Genomic DNA, 19,534 nt, shown 5'->3' with positions numbered 1-19,534 from the left:
CAACTTTTTTTTTTTTTTTTTTTTTTTTTGAGACGGAGTCTCGCTCTGCCACCCAGGCTGGAGTGCAGTGGCCGGATCTCAGCTCACTGCAAGCTCCGCCTCCCGGGTTCACGCCATTCTCCTGCCTCAGCCTCCCGAGTAGCTGGGACTACAGGCGCCCGCCACCGCGCCCGGCTAGTTTTTTGTATTTTTTAGTAGAGACGGGGTTTCACCGTGTTAGCCAGGATGGTCTCGATCTCCTGACCTCGTGATTCTCCTGTCTCGGCCTCCCAAAGTGCTGGGATTACACCCATCAACTTTTTTAAAAAGCCTCCAATACTTGTTCGGGATTTGTTTATTCTTAATTGGCATTAACTGGCATGATTTTCCAGAACAAGTGCTCCACAACATAAATACCATAATACCATATTAAACTAAACTAAAACCACAACATAATACCATAATCCCACCAGAATGGCTAAAATTTAAAAGATGGATAATACCAAGTCTGGACAAGGATAGAGCAACTAAAAATCTCACACTGCTGGTAAGGATGCAACTGGTACAAACGCTTGGGAAAATTATTTAGCAGTATCTACAAAAGCTGAACATAACCTATAACCCAGCACTTAATTCCACTTCTAAGTACATACCTCAGAGAAATGCACACATATGTTCATTAGAATTAGTGAGCTACTATATACAACATGAACAAATCTCACAAACATTATGCTGAGCAAAAAGCAGATGCAAGCCGGGCGCAGTGGCTCGTGCCTGTAATCCCAGCACTTTGGGAGGCCGAGGTGGGCAGATCACTTGAGGTCAGGAGTTCAAGACCAATCTGGCCAACACCGTGAAACCCTGTCTCTACTAAAAATACAAAAAAAAATTAAACTGGTATGGTGGTGCACACTTGTAATCCCAGCTACCTGGGAGGCTGAGGTGGGAGAATCACTTGAACCTGGGAGGTGGAGGTTGCAGTGAGCCAAGATCCCACCACTGCACTCCAGCCAGGGCAACCAGAGTGAGACTCTGTCTCCAAAAAAAAAAGGGGGGGGCACATGCCATGGTGTTAGAAGTCAGAAGAGAGGTTCTCTTTGGGAAAAGGTAGTGATTGAAAAGCAAGAGATAGGCCGGGTGCAGTGGCGTATGCTTGTAATCCCAGCACTTTCGGAGGTCGAGGCAGGCGGATCACCTGAGGTCAGGATTCGTGACCAGCCTGACTAACATGTTACGATGAAACTCTGTCTCTACAAAATACAAAAAAATAGCCAGGCATGGTGGCACATGCCTGAAATCCCAGCTACCTAGAATGCTGAGACAGAAGAATCGCTTGTACCTGAAAGGCGGAGGTTGCAGTGAGCCAGGATCACACCATTGTCCTCCAGCCTGAGTGACAAGAGTGAAACTCCATCTCAAAAAATAAATAAATAAAAGAAAGAAAGAAAAGCAAGAGATGATCGTGTTTCATTGATCAGTTCCTTTTGAAAAGTCATAAGGCTATTATTTGTGTATTTACTAGATGTGTGCTATATCTCAATGAAAAGTAATGAAACTATTTTTTTAAAAGATCCAACAAGGGAAAAAACAGGAGGTGCCCCACTGAAATAAATCAAATGAAGTCATCTCTTCCTGATGTATATCCTAAAGCCTAAACCTTCCTGGTCTTCAATTTATACCTTAAAAGGTAGTCATTTACTCCCCTTTGTGTAAGACTGCCTTTCAATAAAAGTAAATATATTCTAAAATACGAAGTAGCATAATTTCCTATTACTATTAGAGTGATAAAGTATCAGAAAAAGCAGAAAATAATACCTCCTTTCAAAGTGAAAAAAATGAGACTTGGTGAATGTATCTGAAGGGGCATAATGCATGGCAAGGAAGAGGGATAGATACTCTTGGGGGTTGTTGTAGCAAATATTCTTAAATACTTCATTCAAAATCAAATGCCTCTGGAGGACAGGGAAGTTTTTTGAAGTTATTTCATGTGATTGAATAGATGACCTGGGTGTTCTTTCTAAGCCAATATAACACTAATACAGTAGAGCTATTGTCAATCTTCTGATTACAAAGACCCTCCTTTATACTATTATAAAATAGTTGCCAGACAGTGAGCAGTAATTCCTAAGTTGGTACATTCAAATACAGGCAGATACAGCCCGCCACACATTCAAAGATTTCACAGCCTACCATTTTTACCATATAGGCCCAGATGTTTTTTTTATTTATATTTAATCTACACATACCGGCCCAATTTCTACATGAACAAATTAAACAAGTACTATTATCATCCAGGGACCTGTACCACCATATTCACTGCAAAGCACAATTGCAGAATATCAGGATATTTATAAGTTCTGAAAAGTTCACTGTCTACTATGTACCCACAAGAGGACCTAAAATCATTATTACTATAATGTTGCTTGATAACAAATGTATGGTTACAAGAACACAATCAAGAACTCATAAAAGGTGTTCTAACTTTCTGAAACCATACAACACATCTCACTGGAATAGCATACTGATTTTACCATTAGTCGTAATACAACAAACTCTCTTTCCCTGTCCCATTCACTTTTATTCAGACTTCCTATCTCAATTTAGAAATTACTAATTGTTAGAAACCTTTCCTAACTTCTCCCTCCAAACTAAGATAAATAAAACTTTTACATGTTTTCATGGCATCCTGTTCTTCCCTGGTACTATATATAATTCCATGTGTTGATTATCTCTGTCTCCCTTCAAATCATGTGGTTAACCAGACAGAACTTGGAAAACCTTGAAGATGATGCAGTTTAAAAGACAGTAACATAATCTGACATAAGCTACACACACACACACGCACACAGATTGTTAATTCATTCAATCATAATTCAGCTGAAACACAAAGTTGGTTTGAGAAGCACTCAGACCAGTAACTCATAAAAAGTATTTGTACTGTTTAGCCAGTTTTTTCCCGAAGATTTAAAAACAGCTCAGTCACAATCTCAACAGAACTTTATAGTTCTGATAAATTATGCCACATGCTTTCCCTAAAATGCACGCTCTAGAACTTGTTTATTCAATGATAAAGCCTATCACTGACCTCTGTAAGCCCTCTAGCTAACAGAGTGGAAGGAAGCGGGATATAAGGGAGGCTGCAAAACAGCAGGGCTCTGGAACACTGGTTTTACCAGTTACTAGCTGTGTGACCTAGATCAAGTTCCTTTGCCTGCTGAACCTGGTTCCTCAGCTGTAAAACAAGCATATCTCTTAGCATATCTCTTAGCTTGGATTGCTGTTATCAGGATGAGAAATAATGTATGACATGTCCAACATGCTACTTCAATCATAGGTGGGTACTTATAACTGATACCTCTTCTTTAGTTAAAAAAAAATCCATGTACAGAGACATTTCAAAGCACACACAAATTAGCTATCAATATACTCCCACCACGAGATTTTTAATATTCTAATAAAAGTTAAAAATTCCTTTTTGGGAAAATAACCAATGATTAGATTAACTTTATAACTGTTAAAGGCAGATGTGGGTTCATGACATAATTATTCTCTTTTATAAACATGAAAAACCAACTTTTAGAGAATTTAGTCACTTTGGTTGTTATTGCTTCAACAATTTTAGTTATTAATTAACTCAACGACCCTTCAATAATATCAAGGATCTAACCTCTCCCTGAACCCAAGAAGAGATGATTTGGAGGGCACGGCTAGCTGAAGCCAGAGACATTAACACTGAGCTTTACATTCACCATGAATTGTTCTATGCTAAATATATCATGAATAAGGTGAGGGTCCTGGTCCACCAGATGTGCCCCATTTTGCATTACTTGTAATGCTATGCCTTCCAATATCTAATTCTCATTCTCATGCTCCTTAGCCCTTGACCATCATCTCCTATTGCTCCAGGCCATTCCCTCTGCTGCCCTGATCCTCAATTCCCTTGCACCTGTCTCTCCATTATACGTGCATAGCAACATCTCAAATCACCTCTGCTCACTGCACTCCAGCCTTACTAACTTCTTAGCCATTTTTTGAACACATCAAGTACACTCCTGTCTTTCTACTTTCCTGTTTCTTGTCCTGGAACAGTATTCCTGAAATAGCTATATAGCTTGTTCCCTCACTTTTGTCAGGTGTCTGCTCAAGTGACATCTCCTATGTGACTGCTGCAGAAAAACCGCAATCCCCCCTGGCAGGTACTCCCTTATTCTGCTTCAGTTTACTCCGTTCTATTTATTACCATCCAACATAGCCCACTTACCAGTTCTAACATGCATGTTTTTTCACACTGTAAGATGAATTCTGGTTTTAGAAATAGTAAAATCAATAAAGTCCTACAATCTTTGACCACCAGGTGGCAGTCATCCAGTGTCATTGTATCTACATGCACACCCTTAAAAGTAGCCCTGTTTGATATTAAGTTAGGCACAATGTTGGCACTACATGTGCTGAGTTTAATTGCCATTTAAAATATTTCTCTTGATTTATATTGAAAAAAAATTTGGTAATATTTAACAATTTAAATTCAAAACTTTTTTTAAAAATCAAGTGTTCACAACCATGTAAACAGAACTCTTACAGACTGAGGGTGAGAGTATAAATCAAACAATTTTGGAAAACTATTTGGCAGCTTTAGCTGGCCATATGCATATTCCTAGCAATTCCACTCCGAGATGTATACTCAACAGAAATACATCCATACATTTATTTTTCTGTGATTTCATATAATGGAATATTATAAAGCAAACAAACCACAACTATGTCCCACAAAATAAATGAATCTTACTATATAAAGTTGAAACATGGCAATCGGACACAAAAGAGTGCATACTATATTATTTCATTTATACAAAAACAGGTAACATTAGCCTATGGTGTTAAAAGTCAGGAAAGTAACAGTGACTAGAAAGGGCGTGAGAGGGCTTCTTAGGCACTGGAAATATTCTATTTGTTGATCTGGATGCTGGTTACACAGGTGTATTCAGTTTGAGATAATTCAACATGCTGTATACTCATAATCTATAAACTCTTCTATAAATGTCAAATTTCAATAAAAAGTATTAAGATTTTGTGTAGGCAAAAAGCACAGAAACAGAGCAAGGAGGCATGAATTTGGTATTAGAGAAGCAAATATCTGTCACTGGAGAAATGACTTCATCCAACCTCTTTAAAGGACTTAAGGAAGTAAATGTTTTACTGCTAATAGGATTCCTTATCACACGGAAAATAATGCACCTGAAGGAAGGAAAGACTGCTAAATATCTTGGAATAGATTGAAGAAACTCCAAAGTAACAAGAGGTTAGTAAAATTGAATCACAGCTCATAAGACTATTGCCCAGGACTTACGTTCAGTTTAATCAGAGTGTTTAACTATTTTTTGTAAATGTAAAGTAACAGTGAGTCTTACAGCCAGAAACTTAGATTTGGATACGTATATATATATGCCATACTAAACATACATTACATTGTTTGTTTGCCAAGTCAAAGCAAATCACGATACAATGACTATGGAGATTACAAACATGAACCACATGAGGTCCCTGCTTTCTGAAATTTATTATTATATATCAAAGAGGCTAAGACAACCATACAAAAAGCTATTATATGGATTTATAATGAGACTAGTGGCATTTAGAAAAAAAAAAAAAAGCACAAAGTTTTTTATTTAGTTTTTGTTGTTGTTGTTGTTTTCTTGAGATTGGGTTCTCACTGTGTCGCCCAGGCTGGAGTGCAGTGGTGCAGTCATAGTTCACCACAATCTCAAATTCCTGGGCTCAAGGAATCCCCCTGCCTCAGCCTCCCAACTAGCAGGGAACTACATGTATGCACCACCATGCCCAGCTAATTTTTTTATTATTTATTTATTTATTTTATTTATTTATTAAGTTTTTTTTTTTTTTTTTTTTTTTTTTTAGAGATGGAGTCCCATCATCTTGCCCAGGCTGATCTCTAGCTCCTGGGCTTACATGATCCTCCTGCCTCAGCCTCCCAAAGTACTGGGATATAGGTATGGGCCACCACACTCAGCTCAAAATAATTCGTTTTTCCTTTGAGACAGGGTCTCAACTCTGTCACCCAAGCTGGAGTGGCACAATTTTGGCTGACTGAAACCTCCGCCTCTGAGGCTTAAGCAATCCTCTCACCTCAGCCTCCCAAGTATTGGGACTACAGGTACACACCACCACACCCAGATAATTTTTGTATTTTTTGGTAGAGATGGGGTTTTGCCACGTTGCCTAGGCGGTCTTGAACTCCTAGGCTCAAGCAATCCACCTACCTCAGTCTACCAAAGTGCTAAGATTATAAGCATGAGCCACTGCACTGGGCCCAAACTACTTTTAAAAAAAGAAAAAGGGGAATCCTGTTAATGATTATAAGAAACCTTTCCGGCCAGACATGGCAGCTCACACCTATAATCCCAGCACTTTGGGAGGCTGAGGTGGGCAGATCACTGGAGGTCAGGAGTTTGAGACCAGGCTGGCCAATGTGGCGAAACCGCGTCTCTACAAAATATACAAAAATTAGCTGGCACCTGTAGTCCCAGCTGCTCAGGAGGCTGAAACAAGAGAATCGTTTCAACCTGGGAGGCAGAGGCTGAAGTGAGCTAAGATCGTGCCACTGCACTCCAACCTGGGCAACAAGAGCAAGACTCCATCTCAAAAAAAAAAAAAAAGAAAGCTTTTCAGAAGCATCTAGAACTGTGCTGTCTAATATATCTACCAGCCTCACATGGCTATTTAAATTAAAATTAAACAAAATTTAAAACTCAGTTCTGCAGTAGAACTGAACCACCTTTCAAGTGCTCAATGGCCACGTGGCCAGTGGCAACTGTACTGAACAATACGTAGAATATTATCATCATTGCATAAAGTTTTATTGGACAGGTGATCTGGCGTATTCAGGAGTTAGAAAGAAGCACAGAAAAAGGGCATAAGAACAGTTTATCTAATATTTGGGGGAAAACACTCTTTTTAATCATTTTTTTCTTTTTTTTGAGATGGAGTTTCGCTATTGTTGCCCAGGCTGGAGTACAATGGCGCGATCTCGGCTCACTGCAAACCCCGCCTCAGGTTCAAGCGATTCTCCTGCCTCAGCCTCCCAAGTAGCTGGGATTACAGGCATGTGCCACCATGCCTATCTAATTTTGTATTTTTAGTAGAGACGGGGTTTCTCTGTGTTGGTCAAGCTGGTCTCGAACCCCTGACCTTAGATGATCCACCCGCCTCAGCCTCCCAAAGTGCCAAACAGAAGGATCCATTTATTCAACAAACATTTGCTGAGCATCTTCTATGTGCCAAGCACAATGGTAACAAATAGATACAAAAGCATTTAAACAACTAACTATTCAGCAAATATCACAATAGCTTAAAGACTGCAAAATCCTAAACAGGAAAGAAACCAACCAACTCTGCTGTTGGCCTGGCAGTGCTTCCTCGGAGACAGCAAGAAGGGCAGTAACAACATGCCATCTCTGGCATATTCTCTGAGGGTTGTTGACTCCTGTACTGCCCAATGCCCATCAATCTGAACCAATCACAATGAATTAGCAAAAAGCTAAGACAAAAGAGCTTCCTCAGAAAGAAAAGAGTTAATTAGGCTGGGCACAGTGGCTCACGCCTGTAATCCCAGCACTTTGGGAGGCCGAGATGGGCGGATTGCTTGAGGTCAGGAATTCGAGGCCAGCCTGAGTAACATGGTGAAACCCTGTCTCTACAAAAAATACAAAAATTAGTCAGGCATGGTGGTTCATGCCTGTAGTCCCAGCTCCTTGGGAGGCTGAGGTAAGAGGATCACCTGAGCCCAGGAGGTGGAGGTTGCAGTGAGCTGAGATCATGCTACTGCACTCCACCCTGGGTGATAGAGAGAGACGCTGTCTGAAAAAAACAAACACACAAAAAAAAGAGTTAATGAAGTTAATAAAACCTTTATTAAGATATAAAATAAACAAACAAAAAAAAATCCTCGCCAAAATCTCAAAAGAATACCTTTTAAAAGGAACATCAAAAAATTAATATTTGTCAAACAACTACCCAAGAGAAATACACTGGGAACTAAGGGGATATAAAGACATACAGTCTGTGACCTCCAGGAGATTTGATCTACTTTGTGAAACAGAATGTTCATGAATAATCACAATGCAAGCAAACACTGTATGTGGTACATTCAGAAAATAATTACAGAATAAACTGTGAGTTGAAAGGGGCCTAGAAGTCTTTTAACCCAATCCTCTCCCTTGTCTTGAATTCATTCTACAGTATCCTTTGGAGACAATATTCCACCTAAGTGCACTAAGGATGAAGGTATCATGACCTCACAGAGAGCTCCAAAGCAACTGAAGATGGAGGCCAAAAGGAGTCGAAGATAGGAGCTAACATTCAGAGATCTTTAGAAATATGGATTTGGGAGCCAAGTGAATATCCAGTAAATCCAATACTAATAATGTAGAACAATACACTAAAGTGCCATTATGACATAGGGTCTATTATAACACAAGTCTGGGGGAAAAGCAATGGATGTTGAAAACCATCCCCAACATTTGACTATGGAAAAGAGAATACAATAAATGAACACAAAATTCTGTTCTATCTTCCCCCTAATCACTCCTAGCTCTCAACTGTCTGCAAACTATTTCTGTTTCCACCTGAGCAAGGAGAGGAGGAAAAACTAGTCTTTACTAAGTAGCTATTATATGTCAAGCATGATGCTAGGCACTTATTGTATATCATATAATATACGTAGAACCAGAGCTTTACTGGTGATGGGACCTCCCCAGAGATGGAATCAAGGAAACTATCTGGCCTAGAATCCAAATCTATTGATATTTTAGAGACATTTCAAAGACAGCTTGATGAAGAAAGAGTAGAGACGAAGACAGAAGGTCTAGACTGGGGTTCTGGTCCTGCAGTCCTGTGACTCTGCAAAAGTTGTTGGAACTCTCCAGGTACCAGCTTCTTAAGATCTGCCCCATCTACTTTACAGGTGGTTCTAAGGATCAAAATGGGATAACATGTAAATACAACACATCATTGATATCCATTTATTCATTTAACAAGAGTTAATGAGCATCTATACTATTCTAGACTCCAGGGTAACAGAAGCAGCAAGATTGGCAGGGCCCCTACTTTCATGGAACTTATGTTCTAGCAGGTGGGAGGCAGTTCATAAACACAAGCAAGCAAGAGTTTCGAACAGTGATGAACGCTTTCAGGAAAATAAAACAGGGTCATGAAAAAGCATGACTAGGGGAAAGGGAACTGCTCTGGATGAGAGAGTCATAGAAGGTCTTGCTGAAGTAACATAGGTGAGACCTTGAAGACCTCTTCAGTCAATCGAACAGCTGAGGAAACAAGTGTTCTAGACATAAGGAACAAGATAAGCTTCACATGTTTGAAGCACTGAAAGAGGTACACCTGGAACACAATGAGGGCTGAAAAAAGGAGGAGATGAGGTGGAAAAGCAGACAAGGGCCAAATCCAAGATGGTATTGAACCATTATAAATATATTTTCATTACTATAAAGGTCTTCTTTGTTTTCAACACAGCCTAATAAATGGAGACATTTATGCAAATATCCAGAGTACATATTATCAAAAGTAGGACACTTACAACTTTCCAACTGAGCAATGCCACTGCCAAGAAACAAGTAGGTGTATCCTATACAAAAGTCCTAGGCATAAAATTCTTAAGAACCATATCTAAACAAAGATATCATTTATTATGACATACAGCCAGTGAAATAATCAGAAACTTATTTATGGTAAATGGAAGTGAGAAAACTATAGAATTTGAGTTTTTACCATTTAAAGTTCTTAACAGAAAAATCAGTTCATTTCAGTAAATATATATCAAGCACCTATTACATAAGCACTATAGATAGATACAGCAATGAACAAAACAATCATGACTTAACAATTGAGCAGATCTGTATCATAAAACCAGAGCTGAACCTCAACTTATTTTACATTTCTGCATTTCCTGAAAACAGGTGTATACACTTAGTCATATGTACCTGTCAGAAAGCAAACTTACCAAGGAATTCTTAATCACTTCACTTCTATAAAATTCTGGAAAAGAAGAAAAAAGAACAATAAGTGATATGAAAGAAAATAAGCCCATTAACCAACTCTTAATCCTCTAAATTTTTTAACATATGTTCCAGTAAAACATTTAAAATATTTTCAAGGAATTCATTCTTTCTATATCTGTTTAAAAAAAAAAAAAAGTAAAAATTAAATGAAAGTGTTTTAAAGGGAAAAAAATTCAGTAAAGAAGGTTAAAACATTTCAGATTTGCTTTAATAATTATGACTTTACTGACTGCTTTTTCATCCCATTCTAATTTGAGCCCTTAAAAGCTCCAACTTTCTTCCCTCCCCACTTCCACCCTCACAACTGACTCCATTTGCTCTGTTTTTCTCAAACATCTCTAATCATTACCCATTGTAGTACTATGGAGTGAATACTGATGTAGGTTACCTGGTTGCTAGTGTTTTAATCTAGGTTACCTGGTTGCTAGTTTTGGTTAAAACACTAGCAACCAGGTGACTTAAGTCCTACTTCTACCTCTGTCACTAACGCTATGTCTCTTTAATTCCCTTGGGCGTATTATTGCTCTAAGACAACTTAGAGAATTGAACTGATAATTGAAGGTCCTCGGGAAGCGTTTAAATTTCATGACTCTACAAGCCTTCATGTATGCTGGAAAATGTTACAAAACTCAAGGACGCAATCAAAATGTGTCAGAAATTCAGACATTCCCGAAAACCTTCCAATATTCCCTCTACTAACCCTGCCCAAGTCATCTCCATGCTGCTCTTATGGCCAACATGATGAAACCCCATGTGTACTAAAAATACAAAAATTAGGCATGGTGGCACATGCCTGTAATCCCAGCTACTTGGAAGGCTGAAGCAGGAGAACTGCTTGAACCCAGGAGGCAGAGGCTGCAGTGGGCAGAATTGCACCACTGCACTCCAGCCTGGGTGACAGAGTAAGACTCCATCTCAAAAAGAAAAGAAAAGAAGAGAAGAGAAGAGAAAAGAAGAGAAGAGAAGAGAAGAGGAAAGGAAAGGAAAAGAAAATTGTACACTCAAAGAACAATTTGACTTTGATAGATATTGCTAAATTGTTAACTACAAATATTGTGATAATTTACAATACCACTTACGAAGAAGCCTGTTCCTCCAACACTATTGTATTGTATTGTTCTTTTCATTTTATCCTCAAATGGTTAACCAATTATTCCAATCATTAATTGATGACACAAACTTAGAAATGTATGTATTTATGTATATATATACATATATCCTAATATACATGCACCATACTTTTTTCAAAAAACAAAAGCATAAGGGATTTAAAACTACTGTTTTTTATTACAAGGTATTTTACATTATACTGTATATATTTTTGTGTCGTTTGAATTCAATTCAAGTATATTTTACTGTTAAGTCAGTGAAAAACACAATAAAAATAATCTTTTTCTTTTGAGAAAGCAAATTCCTTAGCTTAACCTGCAAAGTGTCTAAATTAAACAGTTTTTGCAGTATTTCCAGCTCTAAGATGAGTGGTATTATTCCTTCTTCCAAAACTTTGTTAACTTGGGGGCTGGCCCACAGTTTCTTCATCTTTCAAAGGACAATGACACCCGGAATATAATAGGGTTTTTATGAGGCTGAAATAAAATAATGTATTTAAAATATTTTACAATCTTTATTAATAAAATAGTTTTTAAACAATTTTATTGTTTAAACAAAATTGTTTAAAATTAATAAAATTTTATTAATAAAATTGTTTAGTTTTTTCCATTCAATGTGAGCAAAATCATACAAGTAAATTTTCTTTTTTTTTTTTTTTTTTTTTTTTTTGAGACAGGGTCTCATTCTGTCACCCAGGACAGTGGTATGATCTTGGCTCACCGCAACCTCCGCCTCCCGGGTCCAAGCGATTCTCCAGCCCCAACCTCCTGAGTAGCTGGGATTACAGGTGCGCACCAGCACCACTTGGCTAATTTTTGTTATTTTTAGTAGAGAAGAGGTTTCGCCATGTTGGCCAGGCTCGTCTTGAACTCCTGACCTCAAACGATCCACCTGCCTCAGCCTCCCAAAGTGCTAGAATTACAGGAGTGAGCCACTGTGCCCAGCCTAAATTTTCAAAAAGATACCATTCAAGACCTGCCTCTACATGAAAGGGACCATTAAATACAAATACTTCTCTATGTAGCCATGCTAAGACAGAAAGAAAAAAAGCAATCACAGATTGCACAGCATGGTTCCAGTGGCACGTTTTAGCTGTTCTGCAGCATCCCATTCATTCAACAAATGCATAACTGCCTCATTCTAATACTCATAGATATGGTGTATCTATTCAATGCAAAACTATGCAGGCACTATGCATAACTTCTCCTACTATGAATGTGGACTCTTAATAGGAGAAATACAAACTTATGCTACACTGCAAAACTATTTTTCACCTAACAGGGTGGCAAACATTCAAAAGTCTGCACAGGCTTGGTGGTGAAGCTGTGGGGAGAAAAGCACTCACACATAAAACAGCTCCCACGGAGGACAATTTCGCAATATCTACCAAAACTACAAGTACACATTCTCTTTGTCCTAGTAATTCCACTTTATGAAATTTACCCTATCAATATACTGCCACTCATACAAAACAACGTATTATAAAGTTATTCAATGCAATACTGTGTGTATAGCAAAAGACTGGAACCATCTAAGTGTCCACTAATAGGAGCCAGTTATGGTGTATCTATTCAATGCAAAACTATGCAGAAAAAAAAACAAAAATCAAGGATGCTGTCTATGAATCAATATGGAGAAAACCCTACGATAGTAAGTGAAAAATGCAAGGTACAGAAACATAAATAGTATGGTACACTTTGGGTAAAAAAGAGGAGAGAAAGGAATAAGAATATTTGTATTTGTACTTGTATTTGCATAAAGAATCTCAGGAAAGACAAACAAGAAATGAGTAACAGTGGTTATCAGGGTGGGGTAGAAAACTAAGGTGATGGAAGGCCAGTGAAAGGGAGGCTTTAATATGAACCTTTATATCTTTGCATATATACACATATATATATATTTTTATCTACTAAAAAAATTAAATTAAAAAGACAAAAATATTTGAGGGCCTAGTATGTGTCAAGCGTGGTTCTGCAGTTCTGCATATTGGGGTCAGAGCAATGAGCAAAAGTGACCTGAAAATCTCTGCCTTCATAGAGCTTACATTCTAGTGGAAAGAGACATACAATAATCAAATAATTAAACATACAGTATGTCAAGTGATCTTAAGTACCGCGGAGAAAAATAAAGCACAGAAGACAGAGGAGAACAATCACAATTTATAAAAGCATTAGTCAGTGATCAAGGAGACTTTCTCTGAGAAACATTTGGAATAAAGTCCTGCAATTCAGAAGGAGCAGCACTGAAAGGAAAAAAAAAAAGGCCAGGTGCAGTGGCTCAGGCCTGTAATCCCAGCACTTTGGGAAGCCAAGGCGGGTCAATCATGAGGTCAAGATTGAGATCATACTGGCCAACATGGCGAAACCCCATGTCTACTAAAAATACAAAAATTAGCTGGGTGTGGTGGCGCACACCTGTAGTCCTAGCTACTTGAGAGGCTAAGGCAGAAGAATCGTTTGAACCCAGTAGGTAGAAGTTGCAGTGAGCTGAGATTGCGCCACTGCACTCCAGCCTGGGCAACAGAGCAAGACTCCGTCTCAAAAAAAAAAGGGGGGGGCGGGGAGAAAGATCTGCAAGAAGGTAGAAGCACTAGTCATGTGAATATGTGAAGGAAAAGTATCCAAGTCAAATAAATGTCAAATGCAGAGGTCTTTAAGTTAGTTAAAACCAATGCATTCAAGCAACAGCTACACGTTCAGCTAGCTGGAACACAGACAGCTGGAAGAGTAGCAGAAATTGAGTTCAGAGAGGTAACTAAGAACCAGATCATGAAAGGCCTTCTAGGAAACCATAAGGATTTTAGCTTATACTCTGAACGAGATGGGAAGCCATGGGAGGGTTCTGAGGAGAGAAATAAAGGGATGTGACTTTGATTTTAACAGGATCTCAGTTGAGAACAGACTGAGGGAGTTGCATGAGCGGACAAACCTGTTAAACATCTACTCCAACAATGTAGTTAAAAGATGACTGTGGTTTGAAGATAGCAAGAAGTGATTAGGTTATGGATATATTTTGATAGTAAGAGCCAAAAGTATATGCCAAAAGACTGGATATGAAACGTGAGAGAAAGAAGACAATCCAGGATAATTCCAAAGTTTTTGGCCAAGGAAATGGAATTGCCATTTTCTGATATAAGCAAGAATACAGGAGGTGGATCACAGCTGGAATATCAGAAGCTCAGTTTTGAACATATCAAGTTTAAGTTACCTACTAGACTCCAAATGGAGCTACAGAGTAGGCAACTGGATTACAGGGGTATGAGTTCAAAGGAAAGATCAACAGGTGACATTTAAAACTGTAAGACTTGACCCAGGCCTTTGTGGCTCCCGCCTGTAATCCTAGCACTTTGGGAACCAAGGCAGGTGGACTGCTTGAGCCCAGAAGTTTGAGACCAGCCTGGACAACACAGCAAAACTCGGCTCTACAAACAACAAAAAAAAACTAGCTGGGCATGGTGGTGTGTGCCTGTAGTCCCAGCTACTCGAGAGGCTGAGGTGGGAGAATCACCTAAGCCCCAAAAGGGTGAGGCTACAGTGAGCTGTGATTCTGCACTCCAGCCTGGTTGACAGAGTGAGACTCTGCCTAATAAAAAATAAATAAAAATAAATAAAACTACAAGACTTAAGTAAGATCGCCAAATTAAGTAATACAGAGTTCATCTTCTGATGTATTCAAGACAGTTAGAATTCCAGGAGAGGGCAGGCACTTACATTTCATGGGTCAGAAAATAACTATGAAAAACAAACTTGAGGGCTGGGCGCAATGGCTCACACCTGTAATCCCAGCACTTTGGGAGGCCAAGACGGGCGGATCACGAGGTCAGGAGATCAAGACCATCCTGGCTAACACAGTGAAACCCCGTCTCTACTAAAAATACAAAAAATTAGCCAGGCGTGGTGGCGGGCGCCTGTAGTCCCAGCTACTTGGGGGGGGGGGGGCGCTGAGGCAGGAGAATGGCGTGAACCCGGGAGGCGGAGCTTACAGTAAGCTGAGATCTGGCCACTGCACTCCAGCCTGGGCCACAAAGCGAGACTCCATCTCAAAGGAAAAATAAAGAAAAGAAAAACAAACTTGATTGTATAAAAATTGCAAGTTTAACAGAAAACCAAGTTTAGAACCCATCCATCCATTAACACAAGGCTTTGTTCTCTGGGGATATAATAACTAGTATTTGATTGAAAATAAGACAGTCTCCTAAAAGCACTACAAGGATGTCAAAAGTCAAAATTTCACACATCTCTTCTTAAATTTCACACATATCTTCTTTGGATCTGCTGTGAATTTACCTGAAATAAAAGAAAAACTTAGAAACCAGCATTTTGGATATTCTTCAATAAAAAACTGTCTTCTGACACTAAGAAATGTCACCACTAAACAGGTGGTACGGGTGGTTAATCGAGAAGAGTCAATTGGTCTCTTATCATGGTTGTTCTATACCAAGGACCAAACAAGGATCATAAAATATTCACATTTGTTATAACAGGTCCGACCAACAAGATACAACAGCATTAACTAGAATTACTACAGAAAGGGCTTCCCAGCTCCTCCTATGGTAGTTAAAAGTTCGTAAAGCCCAACAAAGTTCATGAATAGGCTTCATTCAACCATGACATTTTGGAATGGGAGGAATGCTGAGAAATCACCAATCCCTTCATTTTAATGATAAATTACTAAAGCTGGCAAGAGGGAGTAAACGCCCTATCCAAGAGGCTTGACAGCTAGTGCCAAATTCAACAGCTACACCAGACCCTGGACTTTCCGGGGTCTGTCACCAGCTATTCCCTACCTGTGTTGATGATTAGCTCACTGAGATAACTTCAAAAAACAGTCAATGATAACTGCTAAATTCAAGATATAATCTGAGCTAAAAGAGAAAAAACAAAAACAAAAAAGTCACTTCGCTTTCATCATATCTCTAGACAAGTTTTTTAACATGATCATCAACCAGTCCCATGACTACTCGTTTTAGAAAACACTATTATGATTATTATAATTCTAATTGCTATCATTTTCCAAATTCCCAAAATGTGCTAAGTACTGGTGTTAATTACTATTATCAGAGGTAACACTGGGGTAAGAACACAGAAGTTTTGTTAAGATAACCAGGACTGATTATACAGAAACTCATCAAAAATTTAAAATACTCCAGCACTGTCATATATTGCTAGTGATATAACCAATTAGTGAGCAGTAGACTAAATGTTTTAAGGCCTACAAAAATGCTTATACCCTTAAACCAAATAGTAGCCAACCTGTTTCATTTTCCTTCTGGACATATAGGAAGCTTACATTTCCCAGTTCCCTTTCCATCTAAAAAAGACAATTCAGTCCAGGCGCAGTGGCTCACGTCTATAATCCCAGCACTTTGGGAGACTGAGATGGGCAGGTCACTTGAGTTCAGTAGCTCAAGACCAGCCTGGCCAACATGGTGAAACCCCATCTCTACAAAAAAATACAAAAATTAGCTGAGTGTGGTGGCGCATGCCTGTAATCCCACCTTCTCGGGAGGCTGAGGCAGGAGAATCACTTAAACATGGGAGGCGGAGGTTGCAGTGAGCTGAGATGGCACCACTGCACTCCAGCTTGGGCAAACAGAGTGAGACTCCATCTCAAAAATAAATAAATAAAATAAAAAATAACAAGGACAATGCAACTGATTTATGGCCAATAGAATGTAATGAAATTGATATGGACCATTTCCATTTAAAACTCTCCCACAAGTAATCCTTCTATACCTGGCCGTGTCTGAGGCCATGTATTGAGGACACAAGCAGCCCAAACTAGAAGGAACCTGCATACCTGAGTCATCACTTAGAAGAAAGCTGCCAAGATAGCGCCTGATAAAGGACACCTGCACTGGACTTAGTATAAGAAATGTATTATGGTAAGCCACTAAGAGTTGTGGTATTTGTTACAGTAGCTACCATTAAGCATTCAGATGAATACAATTGTTTTAAAAATATGGAATGGGCTTGGCACAGTGGCTCATACACATAATCCCAGCACTTTAGGAGGCCAAGGCAGGTATAGGATAGCCTGAGGTTGGCAGTTCAAGACCAGCCTGGCCAACATGACAAAACGTTGTCTCCATTAAAAATACAAATATCAGGTGGGCGTGGTGGCAGGCACCTGTAATCCCAGCTACTCAAGAGGCTGAGGCAGGAGAATTGCTTGAACCTGGGAGGCAGAGGTTGCAATGAGCCAAGATTGCACCACTACACTCCAGCATGAGTAACGGAGCAAGACTCTGTCTCAGAATAAATAACTAACTAACTAACTAAATAAATAAATAAATAAATAAAGCAATGGTTAGACTGAAAAGTGAGAATGAAATAAAATTACATGAGGACGGTGGAATTTGAGTCCTTTTCCCATCCTTAAAAATTATTGCTGGGCGTGGTGGCTCACGCCTGTAATCCCAGCACTTTGGGAGGCCAAGGCAGGTGGATCACAAGGTCAGGAGTTCGAGACCAGCCCGGCCAACATGGTGAAACCCCATCTCTACTAAAAGTACGAAAGTTAGCCAGGCGTGGTGGTAGGTGCCCATAATTGCAGATACTTGGGAGGCTGAGGCAGGAGAATCACTTGAATCCAGGGAGGAGGAGGTTGCAGTGAGCTGAGATCGCGCCATTGCACTCCAGCCTAGGCGACAGAGCAAAACTCTATCTTGGGGGGAAAAAATTATTTTAAGACTATTTACTCTGAAGGAGTTTCTTCACTGTATATTTCTTGACTGAATGTTTTAATGAGCAGATACTGGAATTGACATTTTAAAAAAAAGTTGTTAAACAATCGCCACTTTAAATAATGATTAAAACTAAAAAGAGGTTAGGGACCGTGGCTCACACCTATAATCCCAGCACTTTGGGAGGCTGGGGCAGGAGCATAGCTTGAGTCCAGGAGTTCGAGACCAGCCCAAGAAACATAGTAGGACCCTGTTTCTACAAAAATTTTTTCAAAGTTAGCCTGGAGAGGCATCTCACACCTGTAGCCCCAGCTACTTGGGAGACGGAGGCAGGAGGATCATTTGAGTCTGTGAGGTCAAAGCTGCAGTGAGCCATGACTGTGCCACTGCACTCTAGCCTGGGTGACAGGGTGAGATCCTATCTCGAAAATAAATAAATATATATATATATATCTCACTTGAATTTTTCACCTTTGCCACAGGACAAGATTCAAACAAGTCTCAGTATCTTTTGTTAAAATGATGTCACCTTTTGTTAGCATAAATACATCTTTAATCACGTCAAGATTTTTATGATCCTCATAAAAATCTGTCTTACCTACTTCATAAGACATCATTATCTCTACTTTACAAAAGGGGAGAGTGAAGTTCCAGAAACCATGATCTTTATCAAAAGTCACAAAGCTAGTGAGTGGCTGGGCTAGAACTAGTATGGAAATATTTTCCATCATAATCCAACATTACTATCATTTTACCATGCTTCCTCTCTTACACCATCCCACCTAAGTCAACTGATTATGTCTCAGTGCCTCTCATCTAATATGCATTCTGCAGGTGGTTGTGATTTTTAATCAAATATTTGGTCTGCTCTTAGAATTTTCACTTACAGAAGAATCTATAGTACAATACATAAAACTGAATTAGAGAAAACTATGTCATTCTTCCGAAAAATATCCTATATATACAGGAAATTACAGATATGAGAAGATATAAACTAGATCCCTATTTTACCATAATATTAAAGAAATGAAATGTATTACATTTTTATAACAGTAAAATTACTACAGGATACTGGATTCAATCTACTTGAAATGCTAGGTACTAGACCATTAATAGCTAACATTCATAAAGGAATGATAAACTTATCAATGTAAGGCTCAGTTATCTGAAAGAACTATCCAATTGCCATTTTTCTTTAGTATACATCCCAACTGCTCATATTTTCAGACAGCAAAACAATTTAGGTTTCCGAGAAGCTGCAACAGCAGGAGGCACTGAGAATCACTTGTGTTACAAAAAAAAATAAAAATATAACAATCTGTGGGTAGCAAGTCCACAGATCCCCTTACCTTTATATATCTTTTCAGTACTACACAAGTGAAGTGTAAAGTAGGTATCAAGGAGCTCATGGCCATTTCTATTAACAATGTTCCGGGCAGCAATGTTCCGAAGATGTCGAAGACGCCGCTGAAAAATAACAAAAAGAGAAGGCATTCAGCTTTTTCCTCCTATAAAATTTTCTGAAAGTTGCAGTTCAAAAATGAAACGTAATAGGTTGTCTCAGTCATTTATTTATTGAGCCAGAAACCATAACCCATTCTCTTATTTATGCCTCAGCATCCCCTCTGTCAAACAGGAATTATACCCGCCCTATCTCATTTACCAGGTGGTT

The 19,534-nt window shown here is 39.0% G+C and overlaps 1 protein-coding gene across 3 annotated transcripts in view; it reads right to left on the bottom strand.

Moving 5' to 3' along the window:
• The window catches only part of UVRAG (UV radiation resistance associated), a 336,478-nt gene that overhangs the window by 278,931 nt on the left and 38,013 nt on the right, over nucleotides 1-19,534 (bottom strand). For all 3 annotated transcript variants that reach the window (XM_050756161.1, XM_050756159.1, XM_050756160.1), the window contains exons 2-3: nucleotides 19,212-19,329; nucleotides 10,010-10,044 (exon numbers count right to left, since the gene is read on the bottom strand). In XM_050756161.1, the coding sequence (XP_050612118.1) occupies nucleotides 10,010-10,044; nucleotides 19,212-19,329 (153 nt within the window). The remainder of the gene's footprint in view (nucleotides 1-10,009; nucleotides 10,045-19,211; nucleotides 19,330-19,534) is intronic.

Source organism: Macaca thibetana, chromosome 14 (assembly GCF_024542745.1).
Source record: "Macaca thibetana thibetana isolate TM-01 chromosome 14, ASM2454274v1, whole genome shotgun sequence".
In the NCBI taxonomy this organism is placed as follows: domain Eukaryota; kingdom Metazoa; phylum Chordata; class Mammalia; order Primates; family Cercopithecidae; genus Macaca; species Macaca thibetana.
Note: the sequence above shows the minus strand (reverse complement) of the source record. Positions and strands in the feature narration are given on the sequence as shown.